This window comes from Aspergillus oryzae, chromosome 3 (genome assembly GCF_000184455.2).
Source record: "Aspergillus oryzae RIB40 DNA, chromosome 3".
Lineage (NCBI taxonomy): Eukaryota > Fungi > Ascomycota > Eurotiomycetes > Eurotiales > Aspergillaceae > Aspergillus > Aspergillus oryzae.
Window position 1 is genome coordinate 2,395,319 of NC_036437.1, and position 16,609 is coordinate 2,411,927.

General features: G+C 49.5%; 6 protein-coding genes across 6 annotated transcripts; 5 read left to right on the top strand and 1 right to left on the bottom strand.

Moving 5' to 3' along the window:
• Window positions 1–503: 503 nt before the first annotated feature.
• Window positions 504–1,805, top strand: AO090023000913 (uncharacterized protein; the record flags this gene model as incomplete). Its single annotated transcript, XM_023235824.1, has 1 exon — window positions 504–1,805. The coding sequence occupies one exon, from the start codon at window positions 504–506 to the stop codon at window positions 1,803–1,805; it is 1,302 nt and encodes a 433-aa protein (XP_023090808.1).
• A 1,004-nt stretch (window positions 1,806–2,809) lies between these two features.
• Window positions 2,810–3,627, top strand: AO090023000914 (kinase-related protein; the record flags this gene model as incomplete). The annotated part of the gene is made up of 2 exons (XM_001821359.3): window positions 2,810–2,849; window positions 2,957–3,627. The coding sequence occupies 2 exons, from the start codon at window positions 2,810–2,812 to the stop codon at window positions 3,625–3,627; spliced, it is 711 nt and encodes a 236-aa protein (XP_001821411.1).
• Window positions 3,628–4,571: 944 nt separating this feature from the next.
• AO090023000915 (putative GPI anchored cell wall protein) lies at window positions 4,572–5,222 on the top strand (the record flags this gene model as incomplete). Its single annotated transcript, XM_001821360.3, has 3 exons — window positions 4,572–4,669; window positions 4,737–4,879; window positions 4,951–5,222. The coding sequence occupies 3 exons, from the start codon at window positions 4,572–4,574 to the stop codon at window positions 5,220–5,222; spliced, it is 513 nt and encodes a 170-aa protein (XP_001821412.1).
• A 724-nt stretch (window positions 5,223–5,946) lies between these two features.
• Window positions 5,947–8,763, top strand: AO090023000916 (ribonucleotide-diphosphate reductase subunit RNR1; the record flags this gene model as incomplete). The annotated part of the gene is made up of 5 exons (XM_023235825.1): window positions 5,947–5,965; window positions 6,104–6,261; window positions 6,319–7,259; window positions 7,317–8,526; window positions 8,707–8,763. The coding sequence occupies 5 exons, from the start codon at window positions 5,947–5,949 to the stop codon at window positions 8,761–8,763; spliced, it is 2,385 nt and encodes a 794-aa protein (XP_023090809.1).
• Window positions 8,764–12,316: 3,553 nt separating this feature from the next.
• AO090023000918 (uncharacterized protein) lies at window positions 12,317–13,150 on the top strand (the record flags this gene model as incomplete). Its single annotated transcript, XM_001821362.3, has 1 exon — window positions 12,317–13,150. One exon carries the CDS (start codon window positions 12,317–12,319, stop codon window positions 13,148–13,150), a length of 834 nt encoding a protein of 277 aa, XP_001821414.1.
• Window positions 13,151–13,764: 614 nt separating this feature from the next.
• Window positions 13,765–15,748, bottom strand: AO090023000919 (PPN1 endopolyphosphatase family protein; the record flags this gene model as incomplete). The annotated part of the gene is made up of 2 exons (XM_023235826.1): window positions 13,765–15,405; window positions 15,623–15,748. The coding sequence occupies 2 exons, from the start codon at window positions 15,746–15,748 to the stop codon at window positions 13,765–13,767; spliced, it is 1,767 nt and encodes a 588-aa protein (XP_023090810.1).
• Window positions 15,749–16,609: the final 861 nt, after the last annotated feature.

A 16,609-nucleotide genomic window follows, 5' to 3' on the forward strand; every position in this document is an offset into this window, starting at 1 on the left:
GCGGCTATCTATCGGGTTTCCGTTGAGAGATAAGAGCGGCGTTTTAAGCCGGGAAACGGGAAACTTTCTCGAACTCCGAGGCGGACCGTACTGCATTGTACGCAGATGGGGTATTGGCGCCACTAATGGCGCCACATCCCAGCCTCTCCCTCTCGAAGCGCGCCAGACGGCCTAAGGCAAATCCCTTTGCCTCCGCTTTTTACCCTTACAAGGAAAACCAAATCTCCCCGTTTCTCCATCAACACAACATTTCGTCGCACCCTCCCCGCAATCGTCGCATCTTCTTTCTTTCAATTTCGCGACACTCTTATCGTGGTCCTGGCGTGGTGTCTCTTCTAGGGGGTATTTTTGACACTAATTTTTGTACATAAAGCCCTGGGTTTCTCGTAGTCATGGGTATACCGTAAGTTTTGTCCCATTCTTTTCTGTACTTGGCCTTGTTCGGGTCTTTACGCCGTACTTATCGTGCACGGTACAGCCATCATGGCTAACACAGCTGCAGTATGTACCGTGAGCCTTCATCAACAGAGGCTGCAAAGAACAATATTGTTAAAGACCCTTGTGCCGCCGCACGTTCTGCAATTCGTCGACAGACCACTATCCGGCGCCCTTCACGTCACAGTAGCTCTGCTTTGCGCAGCGCGACTTTGCGCTCGCCGTTTCCTCGTCCGCTAGCGAACGAGATTGAACGTGAAGCGAATGGACTCCCGCGCCATGTACGCTCTCCTATCCCGAATTCCGGCTCCGGTGAAGATCCATTCGATCTGACCAATGGCCTGTCGGATTCCAGCGCACGAGAAGCAGGCCAGCGCCTACTCAACGATGTCCTTCGTCACAGCCGTCCCGGCCAGAGATTGAGGATACCGCGTAATACTGTGTTAGACGACATATACTTGCGCGCAGCGGCTGGGAACCATGGGGGTGCTCAACAGGAACAAGATCATCCACCCCCATCCTTCACTCCTCGATTCGCCCCGGCAATTGCGTACCACAGGACCTCATCCCCCCAGGCGCCTCCCGATGTCCGTCTGTCGCCATTCCCTCGGTCGGAAGCCTTTGGTGGAGATGTCTCGATCGGTTCCACTGTTCCTCTGCTACGGCGGGTTGGCCAGCGGTCTATTAATCAACCAAGCCGCTCAAACTCTCAGACTGTCGTTGACGGCCTTGGAGATCGCCAGCGGAGCGTAAGCCCGGATGGTGACAATGCGAACGATGCTTGGGAAACACTCTTGACTACTATCACGCCAGACGCCAATCTTCCTAGTGCGGACTCCTCGTTCACATCAGCGTCCGCGGGCACAAACGCTTCAATCAACGGAACGGCACGAAGTTCAGCAACTTCTTTCGGAACACTGCCAAATTCTATGGACTCAACTGCCGCAACTGTACAGATGGTTCTCGACCCTTATCCGGAGTTTCTCAATCCGTGTGACTATTCCACTTCAACAGACTCTGACTCCGATTCTGAGGCAGAGGCCACACAGAACTCATTGTTCCATTATCACTATCGCCGAATACGCGAAATCAACGCCCGGAGGGATGCCAGGAGGCGTGCACGTAATGCACATTCGACGATGAGTAGCCAACCTCCGCTTCCTGCGATCTCATTAGCTATTTCCAACTCTATAGACCCGGACCTTCAACATATGCAAGCTATCTTGGACCGGCTTGCCCGTCGAGAGGATGTCCCTGATGACTTATGGACAGCAGCTGGACTGTCTCGTACTATCGGCCAAGGGGTCAGCGCAAGCGACGGTACCAACAATACTGATGCGGTTGATGGGCCATCCAGACAGCAGCAGTGAAGATCTTATATTCTTTCTTTCTGATTCTGTGTTAATTATTGAGCCTTTCATCTCTTCCATTTTGTTAGGGGCAGTCATGTCGATGTAAACGGGTTAAGCGGGAAGGATATCACGTTCGGCGTTCTTGGTGTTTTTCAAAATACATAGTTTGCGGGTTGCCTTACAGTGGCTGGAAGCACTTATCATGGGATGATCATTTGTTTATTCCCCTATATCTGTTCGGGTCTCTATATTTATTCGGGTTGTGTTTATTTTGATTTTTGAAGCTTAGCAGCCTTTTGTTTCTTGGGGTCAGGAAGGAAGCAGACCTACGGGCAACTTACAGGGGGGCGTTTGTCTATGGTTCTCATTGTCTTTGGCATTCTGCATACATAGTACATAACCTGCATTTCCAGGTTGTACAGCTTCAGTCAGAAGTAATTGAACAGTGGGCAACCCTGAGGATCGCATGAACTAAAATTCGATAAGCCTGTTGTTTTAAGATGTGGAAAGTACCTGGATTAATTCTAAAGCTTGGTCTAATTTGACAAATGTATTTGTTTTGTGCCTGAGATAAACATGGTACTGGATGTGGTAGTGGTGCCTGTTCACGTACCTGTTGTAACCTCGTGACTCGGGAATAGGGAAAAGAAACCCCTGTGACGTAGGGTCGGTATGTGACCTATGATGCTAACCTTTCCGTACAGATCGCAAAACCCCACTCCGATGACAAGCCCCGCCGACTGCCTCTATTTATCTCAATGGACCACGGAGCTTTTCTTTGTCCATCACATCAACAAGTATCATCTTTTTGCGTTAGAACATTCCTACATTGATCCTAGAAATTACCCTTGAGGGCCCTGGATCTGTTTTGAATAACTTAGCCCCCTCGTTATCTTGCGTCTTTGCTGGGCAACGTTTATCCGCATGAGCTACGACTCGGGGTATTTGGATTGATTTTCTATACTACTAGTATCTTCCCTCGCCCTAAAATACACCCTGGATCTATAGATATAAAGGCAACCATGGATGCCCAGGTAGACAGACTAGTCGATAAGATCTGGGGTAAGTCGCTCGGCATGACACATATTGCACAGCAAGAAGGTCTAGCCTTGAGCTTTTGAAGACGGAAAAATTCTTATACCGATGGATTACTGATGGCCCTTCTTAAGATAAAACCGAATCTACGCCAGACGATTCCCGGTTGATGATAGCAGTGAGTGGCATACCGGGCTCCGGAAAGACAGCACTTGCCAGCTTGATGGCAAATCGCATCAACCAACTTTACACGGCACAGCATCCCAATTCACCGCCTATCGCGACTGCTATCCCTATGGATGGATATCACCTTACGCGGGCGCAGCTCGCTCAAATGCCCGACCCGGTGTATGCTGCTGCGCGACGGGGTGCAGCTTTCACTTTTGACGGGGAGAAGTTCTTGAGATTAGTCCAGGCTCTGCGGGAGCAGTTGACGCCGGAGACACAAAGCTTGTACGCGCCAAGCTTTGATCATGCAGTTAAAGATCCTGTCGATGATGATATTGCCATCCCCGCCACGTGCAGGGTTATTTTCTTCGAGGGGAATTACCTAAGTTTGAATAAAGAACCGTGGAATAAGGCGGCACAACTGATGGATGAACTTTGGTTTGTGGATGTCGAATTCGAAACAGCTCGAAAGAGGTTGGTTCGGAGGCACGTCAAGGCGGGTATCGCGAAGGATGAAGCCGAGGCAGATAAGAGAGCAACTGAAAATGACCTTGTGAATGGTCGGGAAATCGTGGACTATAGGTTGCCCGTTCAAGAGATAATCACAAGTCGTTATGACCCTAACTGGGACCGGTGACTGATAGGTCTTGGTAGATTCCGGTGCGGGTATGAGGAATAGATGGTTGATCGAAGCATGACACATCTTAGAGCGTTCCCTTTTGTTTTTGTTTCCTTAAAGAAAACCTCATTGAATGGGGATAGAGAACATCACACATAGTGGGTATACTATAATTAGACTTACATATAGAGAGTCTGGCCACTTATTAGTTTAGCTTATTGCTAGCTGTTGGATAAATTTAGGATAATAAAAGGACTGAGACAATGTTACTTCATTCACTTGGCATTGATAACCCATCAATTTGATTTAAAGGTGCAGAATGTATTCCCCACAGGCTGTCTTTTAGGGGTTGTAATTGGGCATATATTTACACAACCATTTTCCTGCTATTTTACTTGCAGCACTGGATTTTCACCGGATTTCTTAGTACGACTACTGCTTGGTAAGGAACCTAATCTAATGTTCCAAACCTGGACTTTTAATTAATACACAGGGAAGGAGTTTTGAGATTACATGCGTTACAAACGGATGGCAAGACTGCCGGGAAGCTCCACCAATCGAGTCCCGATACTTAACCACAAAAGCAATAAGGGGACCCACTTAAAAATAGATAGTTCCGTACAGTAAAATTTGCAAGGGAACGATTGGAAATGAGAACCCCAGACATGATCTCAGGGCCAGGAAAGGATCGGCAGGGTCGATACCTGATTGGGTGAGACAGGTCCCCTCTTCACCTTCTCTTCTTCCATTAAATTTCCATTCCGCTGCTCGAACTCAAGATCATCTATCATTCTTTTCATCATTTGCTTGTCACTCTTTATCGCAAGCTGTCACTCCTTTCTCACCCCCAGTCCGTTCTCTAGCATCAAACTTGTTTTAGTCAGTCTTTTTTGTACAGCACCCCGAACTTGACAGTTCAGTTCACCGCCCGTACCCCTAATCATCCACTTTGTTCCGCCATAATGTTGTTCGCCAAGTCTGCTCTTTTCTTGTCCTTTTTGGCCCTCGGAAATATTGCCGCCGCTGCAGGCCCTAAGGCTTGCCTTCTCGAGGCTCTCGGGTATGCTCATACTAGAAACTGAAAAAGTTGATATTAAGGAAAGCTTGGTTTCTGACAACTCGATTAGCACTGAGCCAAGCCCCGGTGATCTCAAAGCCGTCTGTGTTGATAAAGTGCAGACCAAAATCGAGAGCCTGTGCAGCGATGATGACAAGCAAGACGCTCTGAAGCAGTTCGCTGACACCTGCACCGCTGCTGGACACAAAGTCGGTATGTACATGGTAGACTGCTGATAACTACCGAGGACGTGATTTATAATGAGCTAACATCATTTTTCCCAGTCGTCAACACCTCGACCTCTTCAAGCGCCTCTTCCACCGGTACTTCCACTGCCGGTTCCAAGTCAAGCAGCTCCGGCTTTGTCACTGCTACCGCTACCAGCACTTCCAGCTCCGGCTCTAGTACCTCCGGCTCTGATTCTGTTACTAACCCCAGCTCGACCTCTTCTTCCGGAGTACCTCTTCATACCGCCAATGCCGGCTCGTCTGATAGGCATATTCCCGCTGCTGCCTTTGCTGCAGTTGTCTTCGTCGGCTTCGCTGCTACGCTGTAAGGGTGATCAACCTTCGAATCTTCTACTCAGCTGCGCAGTGAGTATCGGGTATCTGGGTGGAATGACTTAATTCCATTCTTGTTCTATTCTTTGTATCAACCGTATATTGAGACCAATCTTCGTCATGTAAGGGTGTGTTGCAATAAGTAGAAGGAGGCCGTATGCTCCTACTTGGTAGATAGTTAGGAAATCTACCTTCTTGTAACTATTGTGATTCTTGATCCAAGCCTAGATTTCTGAGTGCCCTAAGCTTATTGATAGGCAATAGATCTAATGTCAGTTACAAAAGTTTGGAAGAAGTATAGAGCACCACATATCCGTATATCCGTACCCTAGCGAGATCGGAGGTTCGTCATTCGCGTGGCGTGACGAAAGCATCACGATCACGTGAGTTGGCGGGTTCTTCGGGGTTCGATGCTTAAGTAAGGGAGACCCATTTACTTGGTCCGAACACGAAAATTCGCGTTGATATCCACCGTCAACGCGTTGTTGGTCCCGGCAGCATCAAATATCTGCTGGACTCTCTGCCCCTCCAACTTCTTTTCTCCTTCTCATCCCCTCTTCACTTCAGTCCTCAGGGCTTTCCTTCTTATCTTAAACCGATTTTGCTTTTGTTTTTCTCATTCCAGAGCCTTAATACTTCATCCGTTCAGTAATACTATTATACCCTGTTTCTTATCGTCTACTTTACGTATCCCCCGAGCTCTCCCCTCTACACGTCAAAATGTTTGTCTACAAGAGAGGTACGCGTTGATGCCCTTGGGTTCTATCTTTCTAGATTCAGATCAGTCTGTATCATGTTGTGAAATGGGGCTTTTGTCGTGTTTCATCCGAAACCTTGCCACCAACTGCAACATCTGCTAACAAACCGTGATTATTAGATGGACGCAAAGAACGCGTGCAGTTTGACAAGATTACTGCTCGTGTATCGAGGCTATGCTATGGTCTTGACCCCGAGCATGTTGACGCTGCTGCTATCACCCAGAAGGTCATCTCTGGTGTCTACCAGGGTGTCACCACTGTTGAACTTGACAACTTGGTATGGCTCCGCCGCCCCGCAGATAAACCGATACGATATACTGATAGGCTTATGTAGGCTGCTGAGACTGCGGCATACATGACTACCACACATCCAGACTACGCCATTCTTGCTGCTCGTATAGCTGTTTCGAACCTTCACAAGCAAACAAAGAAGCAATTCTCCCTGGTTATTTCAGACCTATACCATTACATCAACCCAAAGAATAAGAAACCTGCCCCAATGATATCAAAGGAAACGTACGAGATAGTCATGAAACATGCCGACGAACTCAACTCCGCTATTGTGTACGACCGCGATTTCAACTACAACTTTTTCGGCTTCAAGACTCTTGAGCGGTCATACTTGCTTCGGATTGATGGAAAGGTTGCTGAACGTCCTCAGCACCTTTTGATGCGTGTCTCTGTTGGTATTCATGGTAATGACATTGAGAAGGCTATCGAGACCTATCACTTGATGTCTCAGAAGTATTTCACCCATGCCTCGCCGACTTTGTTCAATGCTGGTACCCCTCAGCCTCAGCTTGCTTCATGCTTTCTTGTCGATATGAAGGAGGATAGCATCGAAGGTATTTATGACACGCTCAAGACATGTGCATTGATCTCGAAGACCGCTGGTGGAATCGGTCTCAATGTGCACCGCATCCGTGCTACCGGCTCCTACATTGGTGGTACCAACGGTTCCTCCAATGGTATTGTTCCCATGCTCCGGGTGTTCAACAACACTGCCAGATATGTAGACCAGGGAGGAAACAAGCGTCCAGGTGCTTTTGCCATTTACTTGGAGCCTTGGCACGCCGATGTCTTCGAGTTCCTCGATCTCCGCAAGAACCACGGTAAAGAGGAAGTGAGAGCCCGCGATCTCTTCTATGCCCTCTGGACTCCGGACTTGTTCATGAAGCGAGTTGAAGCCAACGGCGACTGGACTCTCTTCTGTCCTAACGAGGCCCCTGGCTTGGCCGATGTTTATGGTGACGAATTTGAGGCACTCTATGAAAGGTTAGACTTACTCTTTCCCAGTTTCAAATTAAAAAGTTCGTACTGACAAGAGAGTAGATACGAAAAGGAGGGTCGTGGCCGCAAGACCATCAAGGCCCAGAAGCTCTGGTATGCTATTCTGGAGGCTCAGACCGAGACTGGAAATCCTTTCATGCTGTACAAGGATGCCTGTAACAGAAAGAGCAACCAGAAGAACCTGGGAACGATCCGCAGCTCCAACCTCTGTACTGAAATCATTGAGTACACTGCTCCGGATGAGGTTGCTGTCTGCAACCTTGCCTCTCTTGCCCTGCCCACCTTCGTTGATGCTGCCCGCGGTGAATATGACTTTGGCAAGCTCCACGAAGTTGTGCAGGTACTGGTTCGTAACCTGAACAAGATCATCGATATCAATTACTACCCTGTCCCTGAGGCCAAGAACAGCAACATGCGTCACCGCCCCATTGCTCTTGGTGTCAATGGTCTGGCTGATGCCTTCCTTGCCCTTCGTTTGCCATTCGACTCACCCGAGGCGAAGCAGCTAAACACCCAAATCTTCGAGACCATCTACCACGGAGCTTTGACTGCTTCATCTGACCTGGCCAAGGACTTCGGAACGTACGAGTCATATGAAGGCTCTCCCGTCTCCCAGGGCATTCTTCAGTACGACATGTGGGACCGGACCCCCACTGATCTCTGGGACTGGGACGCTCTCAAAGCGAAGATCGCCCAGACCGGTGTGCGCAACAGCTTGCTAGTGGCGCCCATGCCGACCGCAAGCACCAGTCAGATCTTGGGCTTCAACGAGTGCTTCGAGCCTTACACCTCGAACATCTACTCCCGCCGTGTCCTTGCGGGTGAGTTCCAGGTCGTCAACCCTTGGCTTCTCAAGGACTTGGTCGACCTTGGTCTGTGGTCGGACAACATGAAGAACCGTATCATTGCCGAGGGTGGCTCCGTCCAGAACATCCCTAACATCCCCGCGGATATCAAGGCCCTCTACAAGACTGTGTGGGAGATCTCCCAGCGTTCGATCTTGCAGATGGCTGCGGACCGCGGTGCCTACATTGACCAGTCCCAGTCGCTTAACATCCATCTCAAGGAGCCGACTATGGGTAAGATCACCAGCATGCACTTCGCTGGCTGGAAGATGGGCTTGAAGACCGGCATGTACTACCTGCGTACCATGGCCGCTTCGGCTCCGATCCAGTTCACCGTGGACCAGGAGGCCCTCAAGGTCGCTGATACCAACGTCGCTCGGGCCAATGCTTCTTTCCGGAAGCGGGCCGTGGGTGCTGCATCCAACACATACTCTGCTGTCCCTCGCTCCCCCACAAGCGAGACCAACGGACAGGCCAATGGCTCGGTTGAGCCCAAGCCACGTGCGGAAGAGGCCGACGCTGGCGAAACTCAGAGCGAGGATGACCAGAAGACGAGCGAGGAGCGCGAGAATGACATCTATTCTCAGAAGGTTCTCCAATGCAGCATTGAGAACAAGGAAGCCTGCCTGATGTGCCAGGGTTGAACATATTCTATATAATGATTGGGTTTGCAATAGGCGTGCGGGTATGGATTTGATGTTTTGTTTGTACGCATTGATATCATGAGTTTGAGGGATCCTGGGTATTGATCTTTCTTCTACTGTTTATTTCGTGGCTATGCTGTTCTTCTATGAGTTGTCTGACGTGTATGTACTTCAAAAAACCTTGACTGGTTTGGTTTGTCTTTTCCTATTTTCAACGCCCTGGGACGGTCTTAATGGCAAAATGTGACTTAGATCGAATGGTTAGGAATGTAACGTTTGTGATTTATTCATGGAGAGTCATGTTGTAGCAGGAGGCATCCATCACTTTGCTTGCGGGATATTGCCGTGACTTGCCTAGTCGAAGTACTGTTACATGATGGGCCGTGAATCGCCTACCGTGCCTCCATCATTGGTGGACGGAAGAATGAGCTGTAGCAACCAGTACTACCTCCAACAGGGGATCTCCCGTAGCACAAGTCATACAAGTTGTCTCCCTTGCTGTAGTTTTAGTCCTCCGGTATACAGCAGCGCAACCGAGGCGGTAGACCTGGAACAAGATACGGAGAATCATATCCGATGGTACTATAACCACGTAACTTCTAGAGTGAAACACGGCAGCATTGTCTCGATCGGGAGCATCTCGTTCACCGTGTGAATAAAGTACAGGTATTGGTCCAGAAAAGAGATTAAAAGACTCTCCTACGGCATCATGATACTTTTCGACTTGCTTTTCCCGGATGTGTCTTCCATTTCGTCCCTCACCAGGTAATCCCCGTACACGACGTGCCTAATCCAGTAAAGTCCGCCGTCGCCACAAAAAAACCCTAGCGAGGAGAAAATTTCCTAGTGCTAGTACTAAACGAGGGGGTTCCCTGCCCTAGGTAATGCATTGAATGTCACCGTATCAGTTACCGCTTAATACGGAGTACGACGAGAACCCGATTAGTCTCTTTCCACGGTGAGTCCGGTCTAGACTTGGGGAAGTTCGCTCTGACGTATGACTATGCATTTGCCTTTTCGAGTCGTACAGGGTTTCGTTCGTATTCCCGCCGGCTTGAGTCCTGGTTGTGATGTGTCGTTCTGTTAAAGGATACACATTTCCATTCACCTTCACCTTCATATCCACCCGTTCCGCTTACTTTGGGGTCTGGTCTGAGTGAGATGAGACTGGGGTCGGGCAACGGGGAATATTATATCAGATGTGACATGCAGGGGCTTTGTACGAGGGTATTCTGTGATTTTCATTTTGATTTATTATAGTATTTTATTAGTATAGTATTGTCTATGCTTCTAAAGTGGATATTATGAGTTCGGTAATTCCCATCTAATCTTTAGGGACCGATAACATAGGGCTAGGGACCAGATTCAATTCATCGGCGAAGATAGATTAAATCTGGCCCAGGATTAGGGCCTAGACTGGTGGAGTTCGCGGTGTCCACAGAACAACATCTGATTCTAACAAGGCATACATGCATGAGAGGACTCGATGACAGGATAGATGCCGACGTCGACCCAGGTTCTCCTCTTTTTTTATTTTTTATTTATTTTTTTTTTTTCTTTTCACCCACTCAGCTGTAGATATCGTAAGCCGAAGTCGAAAGTTCTGGTCTGAATCGCTATGAAACCATGCAGGGACACAGAATCTCCCCTCTTTGTCCAACACGGTCTCTCCACCTCCAAAAGAAAAGCTCTACGGAGGCGTGGGAGGAATGTTATCTTGCGGGTGGCGTTTTGTACCTGAAAGAACCGAGTCGATTAAGTCCAGCGCACGGGTGGGGGATGAAGACGACGGAGTCAAAACGCCCCATTAGGGTTGCATCTTTTCTTTCCACTTTCCATACTACAACGAATATAGCTTAGAAAGAAGAAGGTCTGGACTTTCGGAGGGTCCGATGGTATTCACGAATTACATCAAGCCATTAGAGGAGACAGTGTGTTGTCGGGAAAGAATGATATTGGACGGCGCATTGACAACCACGTATCCACGTCACAATGTATTGCTGACAGGGTTGAGTCAATCTCTGCTCGCTTCCTTTCGCCTCAATCGTTGATTCTTGGTCCAAGACAGTTGACGCATGAATGTCTTCAATACATCGGTTGGTTATTGGGGGCGACTATTCATCCTCCGTAAGACTCCAGGATAAAGGGTCATGGGAAAAGGTTGACAATGCCTCTTTTTTCTTTTCAGTTTTTTTTTTTATCTTTTTTTCTTTAATAGTATCTCTTTCTCTTGACACGAGGGCAAAGCCACACCGGAAATAGGTGTGAAAGTCAAAGAGTGTGGCGGAGGTTCAGGTACCATCGTCATTTCGGATAGCGAGCGAGTGCTGATCCCCCTGGATCAAAAAAGACCGTAAGGGGGCAGTAAAAAAAAACCTAAACTCAATACCAAGCCTACACTAAACTGAGCTAGACGAGATTTAGTAGCGAAATCATCCCTCAAAGGGGTATAGACCGTACATGGTGTAACACCGGCGCCAATCTTGCACTGCCAATCAATTGAGATTTGCACAGAATGGAAATTATTTGGAGAGCGGGTACCTGAATTGAATTCAATTGACTCTACTCTGCTTTTTGGGTCATGAACCACACGTCATCCGGTCGGGGATGACAGGTCAAAAGTGCCGGTGAGGAAGTAATGGATACATGTGGCATGTAGCTTTAGTCACTTGCGCATGGATCTATCTTTTGTTTTGTTTTGTTTTGTTTTTCTGGATTTTCCAGATCAATGCGCAAGGGGAGCGATCACAGTATACATACATACTCCGAGTACATGCCTTGGTAGAAAGAGGAAAACTGTCGGGCCGTCCCAATCAGACAAACCAAAAGTTGAGATCATCCCAATCCAACGGTTGAGGTTCAGGGCGAGTGGAACCGAGTACTATTAATTAAAAGTGGGCAGATTTGGAGCCAGTGTGAGTGAGCATTACAGCCATAACCGTAGTAGTAATTAATATGTTCCATGGGTTCACGAGCTGTGCCGTGGGTCCGGGGCTTAGAAAAAGATCCACTTGCATCGGATGGATATTCATTCGCTGGGTTCCTGAACAGTCCACTGTGCATGCCAATGATTTCGAATGAAAAATAAAAATGTAAAAGTAAAATTCTAACTAATAAGATAGAATTAAAAATCAAAATAAATAAATAAATTAAAAAAGAAAAGAAACACACAGAGACAAAGGAAGGACTAGTATCTCTGCTAGTTGTTCCTATACGAGACGGGACTAGTCGTACCTGCCCGAGTAGGGAAGTCACCAATTCCCATCCATGCACCCTCGTTTAAATACTTGCGTCTTCCCTCCCTTACCTGTTCTCTCCTCTCTCCCTCTCTTTACCCACAGTCTTCTCTCTCTCTTTCTCAGACAGCTTTCTGTCGTTCCTTCCTTCAACAACACTCTCATTCTTTTTGAGTGTTCATTCACTTCCCCAATCTGCTGTGCAGTTGGTTAAATTGAAATCATTCCTTCAATTGACTTCGTCGTCGGCTCGCCGATCACAACCTTCCTTGAAAAGTAAAAATATCATTTTTTCTGATCAATCAATCATATCTGCAATGGCTCCTCTGGCTAAGACTCTCGCCCTCGCCGGCGCCCTTTTTGCCGCCCTCGCCTCGGCCGCTCCTGTGCAAAAGCGCCAGGATGTTGTCGTGAACACCCGCACTACCGTTGAATGGACTACCGTGACGGTCACCACGACCATCACCACCGACCGACCTGTCCAGACTCAAGCTCAGCCCACTGTCTCTGTTCCTGCGTCCTCCACTCCCGTCGTAACTCCTGAGCCTTCCCAGCCCGCTGAGGTTCCTGGCGAGTTTCACGAGAGTGAGGCCCCCGAGCCCCAGCAATCTGCAACCATCCAGCCGGTTTGGACTCCCACCCCGGCTGAGTCTACTACCTCTGCTACTCCCACTCCGGAGCCTACCGAACAGCCGGAACCTACCGAGCAGCCAGAGCCCACCACCACCAGCAACCCTCCTGTCGTGGTCCCGACTTCGTCTAGCACTACCTCTGCTGCCCCTCAACCTACCGCCAGCAGCCCCAGCGGTAGCAGTAGCGGATACACCGGCACCTGCTCCAAAGACTCCCCGTGCAAGGGTCAGACCACCTTCTACGACACTGCCACTTCTTCCCTCGCCCCCAGCAGCTGTGGATACACCAACGATGGCAGCACCGAGGACGTCCTGGCCCTTCCCGTCGGCATGATGAAGGACAGCGACTGCGGCCGCATGGTGACCATGCGCTACAATGGCAAGGTCGCTTCCGGCAAGGTCGTTGACAAGTGCATGGGCTGCGACAGCACCTCCATTGACGTGTCGCGCCACATGTTCGGTTTGGTGGCTTCCGAAGATGCGGGCCGCCTCTTCGATGTTGAGTGGTTCATTGAGTAAATGCGTTGAGTGCTAGCTTCTTCTGTTGACTCTTTGATTTTTTGTTACTTCGCTTCTTCGATATCCATACCCCCTTTTCTCTTCTTAACCTTCTTCACATTCGTTTTCATACATATTTTACACAGTTTGCTCCGCCTGGAGTATTTGAGCTATGTTCATAGATATTCTCGGGTTATTTAAAACCACATTTACATTCGACGCACAAGAAGCAGCACGCAGGACGCATCTGGTCCATGACATGATACCACGACACTGGGATTGGCGCATTGCAACTTGGATGGAATCGGGTATTCGATCTGATGCGCATTAGGTAGCAATGGTTCGGGAACAATGATAAAAAGTTTATTGCAAGTTCCACACATGCGCCTGACATGTGTCCACCGTAGACTCCTTCACTAGTCAAACAAGTAGGGTAATACAGAGACCATCAGGTCACGCTTGGTTTCTTTCTCGCTATATACTCCGGATCCTATGCCATGGCATAAGTAGATCCTTTCTAAAGAGAGTCCTAAAGTTAATGCTTCCGAAGGTGGATCATTAGACACTCAACATTATATATACCAAGACAAGATATCAACAACGTCACACAGAGATTGAATCCTTCCCCAGTCAACTTAAGCCTTCTCATAAAGCTTCGCCTTCTCCCGAACAAACTTTTCCGCATCGACACCCTTCCGCGCCAACCCCCCGACAATCCTCGCCAACACTGCATCCTCACAGAAGGGCCTCTCCACATGCACCTCGTTTACACCATCACTCCGCTTCGTAATACTAAACGGCGTCCCCGGACCCTCGCAGTTGAACTGTGCGTCTCCGCCGCGCAGGGAGCAAATCTTATTCTTTGCACACTCCCCCGTGCACTCCGTGACATTGTAACCTCTCGTGGTGCGCGACCACCACGCCTGGAAGACGGAGTCATCCTTCTCCATTTGGGCTGTGACCTTGTGCCAGAAGGAGGGGGTCATTTCAACATTGGGGTCGGTGACGGGTGGGGTCAGAAGGGAGCCGTAGGCTTCTTTGGCGGAGTAGTATTTGACCCATTTAGGTGGGGTGTTGGGGGAATCGGTGCTGTTGATGTCGGCCGTGTAGACAGTGTAGTCGAGCACAGCGAAGGTGACGGGGTCAATGTCGTAGATGCGGAAGGCTGGGGCGCCCGAGTCCGGGGTCATGGATGGGGTGACGTAGCCGATTGCGGTGGCAGAGTCGGCGGTGCGGGCGGTGTAGTTGGTGTACGAAATTTGGAAGAGGTCAGTGTGAGTGTGGCCGAAGAAGAGGGCGGCGATGCTGGCGCTGTAGCGGTTGATGATCTGATCGAGGTAGTGTGAGTAGTCGTGCAGGGTGTCGGTGTTGCCGGTGGGGATGTGAGCGATCATCCAGACGCGCTGGCCGGCGGTCTCGGCGGCTTGCAGCTCGGAGATGAGCCAGTGGAGTTGGTTGTCCGGGTCGTATTCCATTGGTTCCTGGAATGCGTAGAAGTTGTATTTGTAGTAGAAGACGCTGTTGTAGGAGATGATGCGGAGGTTGGAATTGGGGTGGATGATGGAGTAGGAACCGTGTTTGGTAGTTGAGCTAGGTGAACCCTCGACGAGGTTGGACCAGTCGCTGGCCAGGGCATCGTAGGCCCATTGGGGGTTGTGAGAGGGCGGGACTTTGTCCGAAGGGAAGAGGTTGACTGGGGCTGCGTCGTGATTTCCCAAGGCCGCGTAGACGACGCCCAGTTTCCCCAGGTTGGAGTAGGTGGAGTTGAAGCTCTGCAGGACTGAGCTCTGGTTCACAAGCCAGATGTCGTGTGGGGGAACGTCACCCGTATAGATGGAGAACGTTGGATTGAGGGCCGCGATAGCGTCCATCATGGAGTCCTCGAGACGAAGTGGAGGATCACAGTGATGGTCACCCCAGAGCCCGCAGGGGCTTGAGGCGTTACCGGGGGCGTCTTCCGGGGTGAAACTACGACAGCAAATAGGCTTGGTGCATTGTGCATTGGCTCCGGGGGTGTACTGCAAATCAACGTGCGTGTCACTAATGTGTGCGACACGGATCGGAGACTGGCCACTCGGGGGTGGACGAGTGACCGAGGACTTGGCTACGGGGAATGTGAGGTTGTATGGCCGAACGTCAGGGTAATCGCACAGGCCGGCAATACTTGAGCAGAAGGTTTTGGATGTATGCGAGCCGACCTTCAGATTCTTCAGGGCGTAATACACGGCCGCGCCTTCTTCTTTGATTGCGCCCTCACAGACATCGTCATCCTCGATCTGACGTGAGGCATTAACCGACATCCGTTTAGAATTTCACTCTTTATGAACTCTTTTCAAAGCCTTTACTTACCCCTGCCAACTTACACGCGTCGGTCACAACATGTTCCAATGCACTTTGACCCAGACCGGCTACTAGTTTGAGTGCCCCGAGCAGGCCCTTCGAGAGTCAGCCCATCTTGCCTTCCATGGATAGTTTGATGTCTATCCGACATACCTCACAGCCAGCACAGGTGACTGCTCCTTTGAAATCATCCCAGATCGAGCCAGCCAAGTCGGCCTCAGGATTAGCATGAGTACTAGCCAGGGAGGCCAGGGCCGCAAGGAAGAAAGCTGGTCTCATGTCCCTAGTTTGATACGAGGTCAAGATCGCTGACCAAGCTGCAGCCTATCTTCCGCTATCTCAATTCCTGTCCATGAAATGGAGTAGAACCTGCCAGCTTTATAGCGGAGACTCGCAAGGACGTCCAGCCCCTGAGGCAGCGCTTCCCGTCGGAAGCCGACTGATCGTCCTGAAGAATGGGACGTTCCATTTTGGCCTATTCCCTCGGGCAGGGAGTCGAACTCAAGGCAATTGAGGGGAGACGAGCCCATGTGATGGCTTGGGTTGCATCGTGAGCAAGCGGTAGGCTCCGTAGCGTTCTCCGCACCCAGATTTTAGTCAAGAAAACAACGCCTGTCAGGGTGGAGAATGGCCACGATGGTCACTAGTCAAGCGTTAGCGAGAGTTAGTCGAACTATGGGGGATCAATGTGCATGGACAGCGTTACTTCATTCTTCAGGCAGTCGTAAATGTCTCTGTGATTTTGGAAGATCCTCATCAATAGATCTGATCGACAGATGGGTACTGATTTGCAAGCCGAGGCATTGTCCCTTTCAGGATGCCAAGAACGATTCCTCAAACTGTTTCCAACTGCGTACTATTTTTGTTTCCTGCGTGTGAATAAGTTTATTATCTGTCGCACGTCCCCAACTGCACGGTAGATCCCCCTGTATGGGATAGATTATAATCATACTTATTCGTATTATGCGTGGAGCAGGTATGAAGCAGGTGAACTTCGATCTTGATCCCAAGAATGTTATGGGGGCGGAAGAGATGGAGAATCCCGTCTCTACGGATTGGGTTGCATGCATGCGAGGGATGAAGCGAAAATAAATTAAGAAAAAAAGGTTGGCTGAGTCAGAAGGTACGAGCTGACAGAAG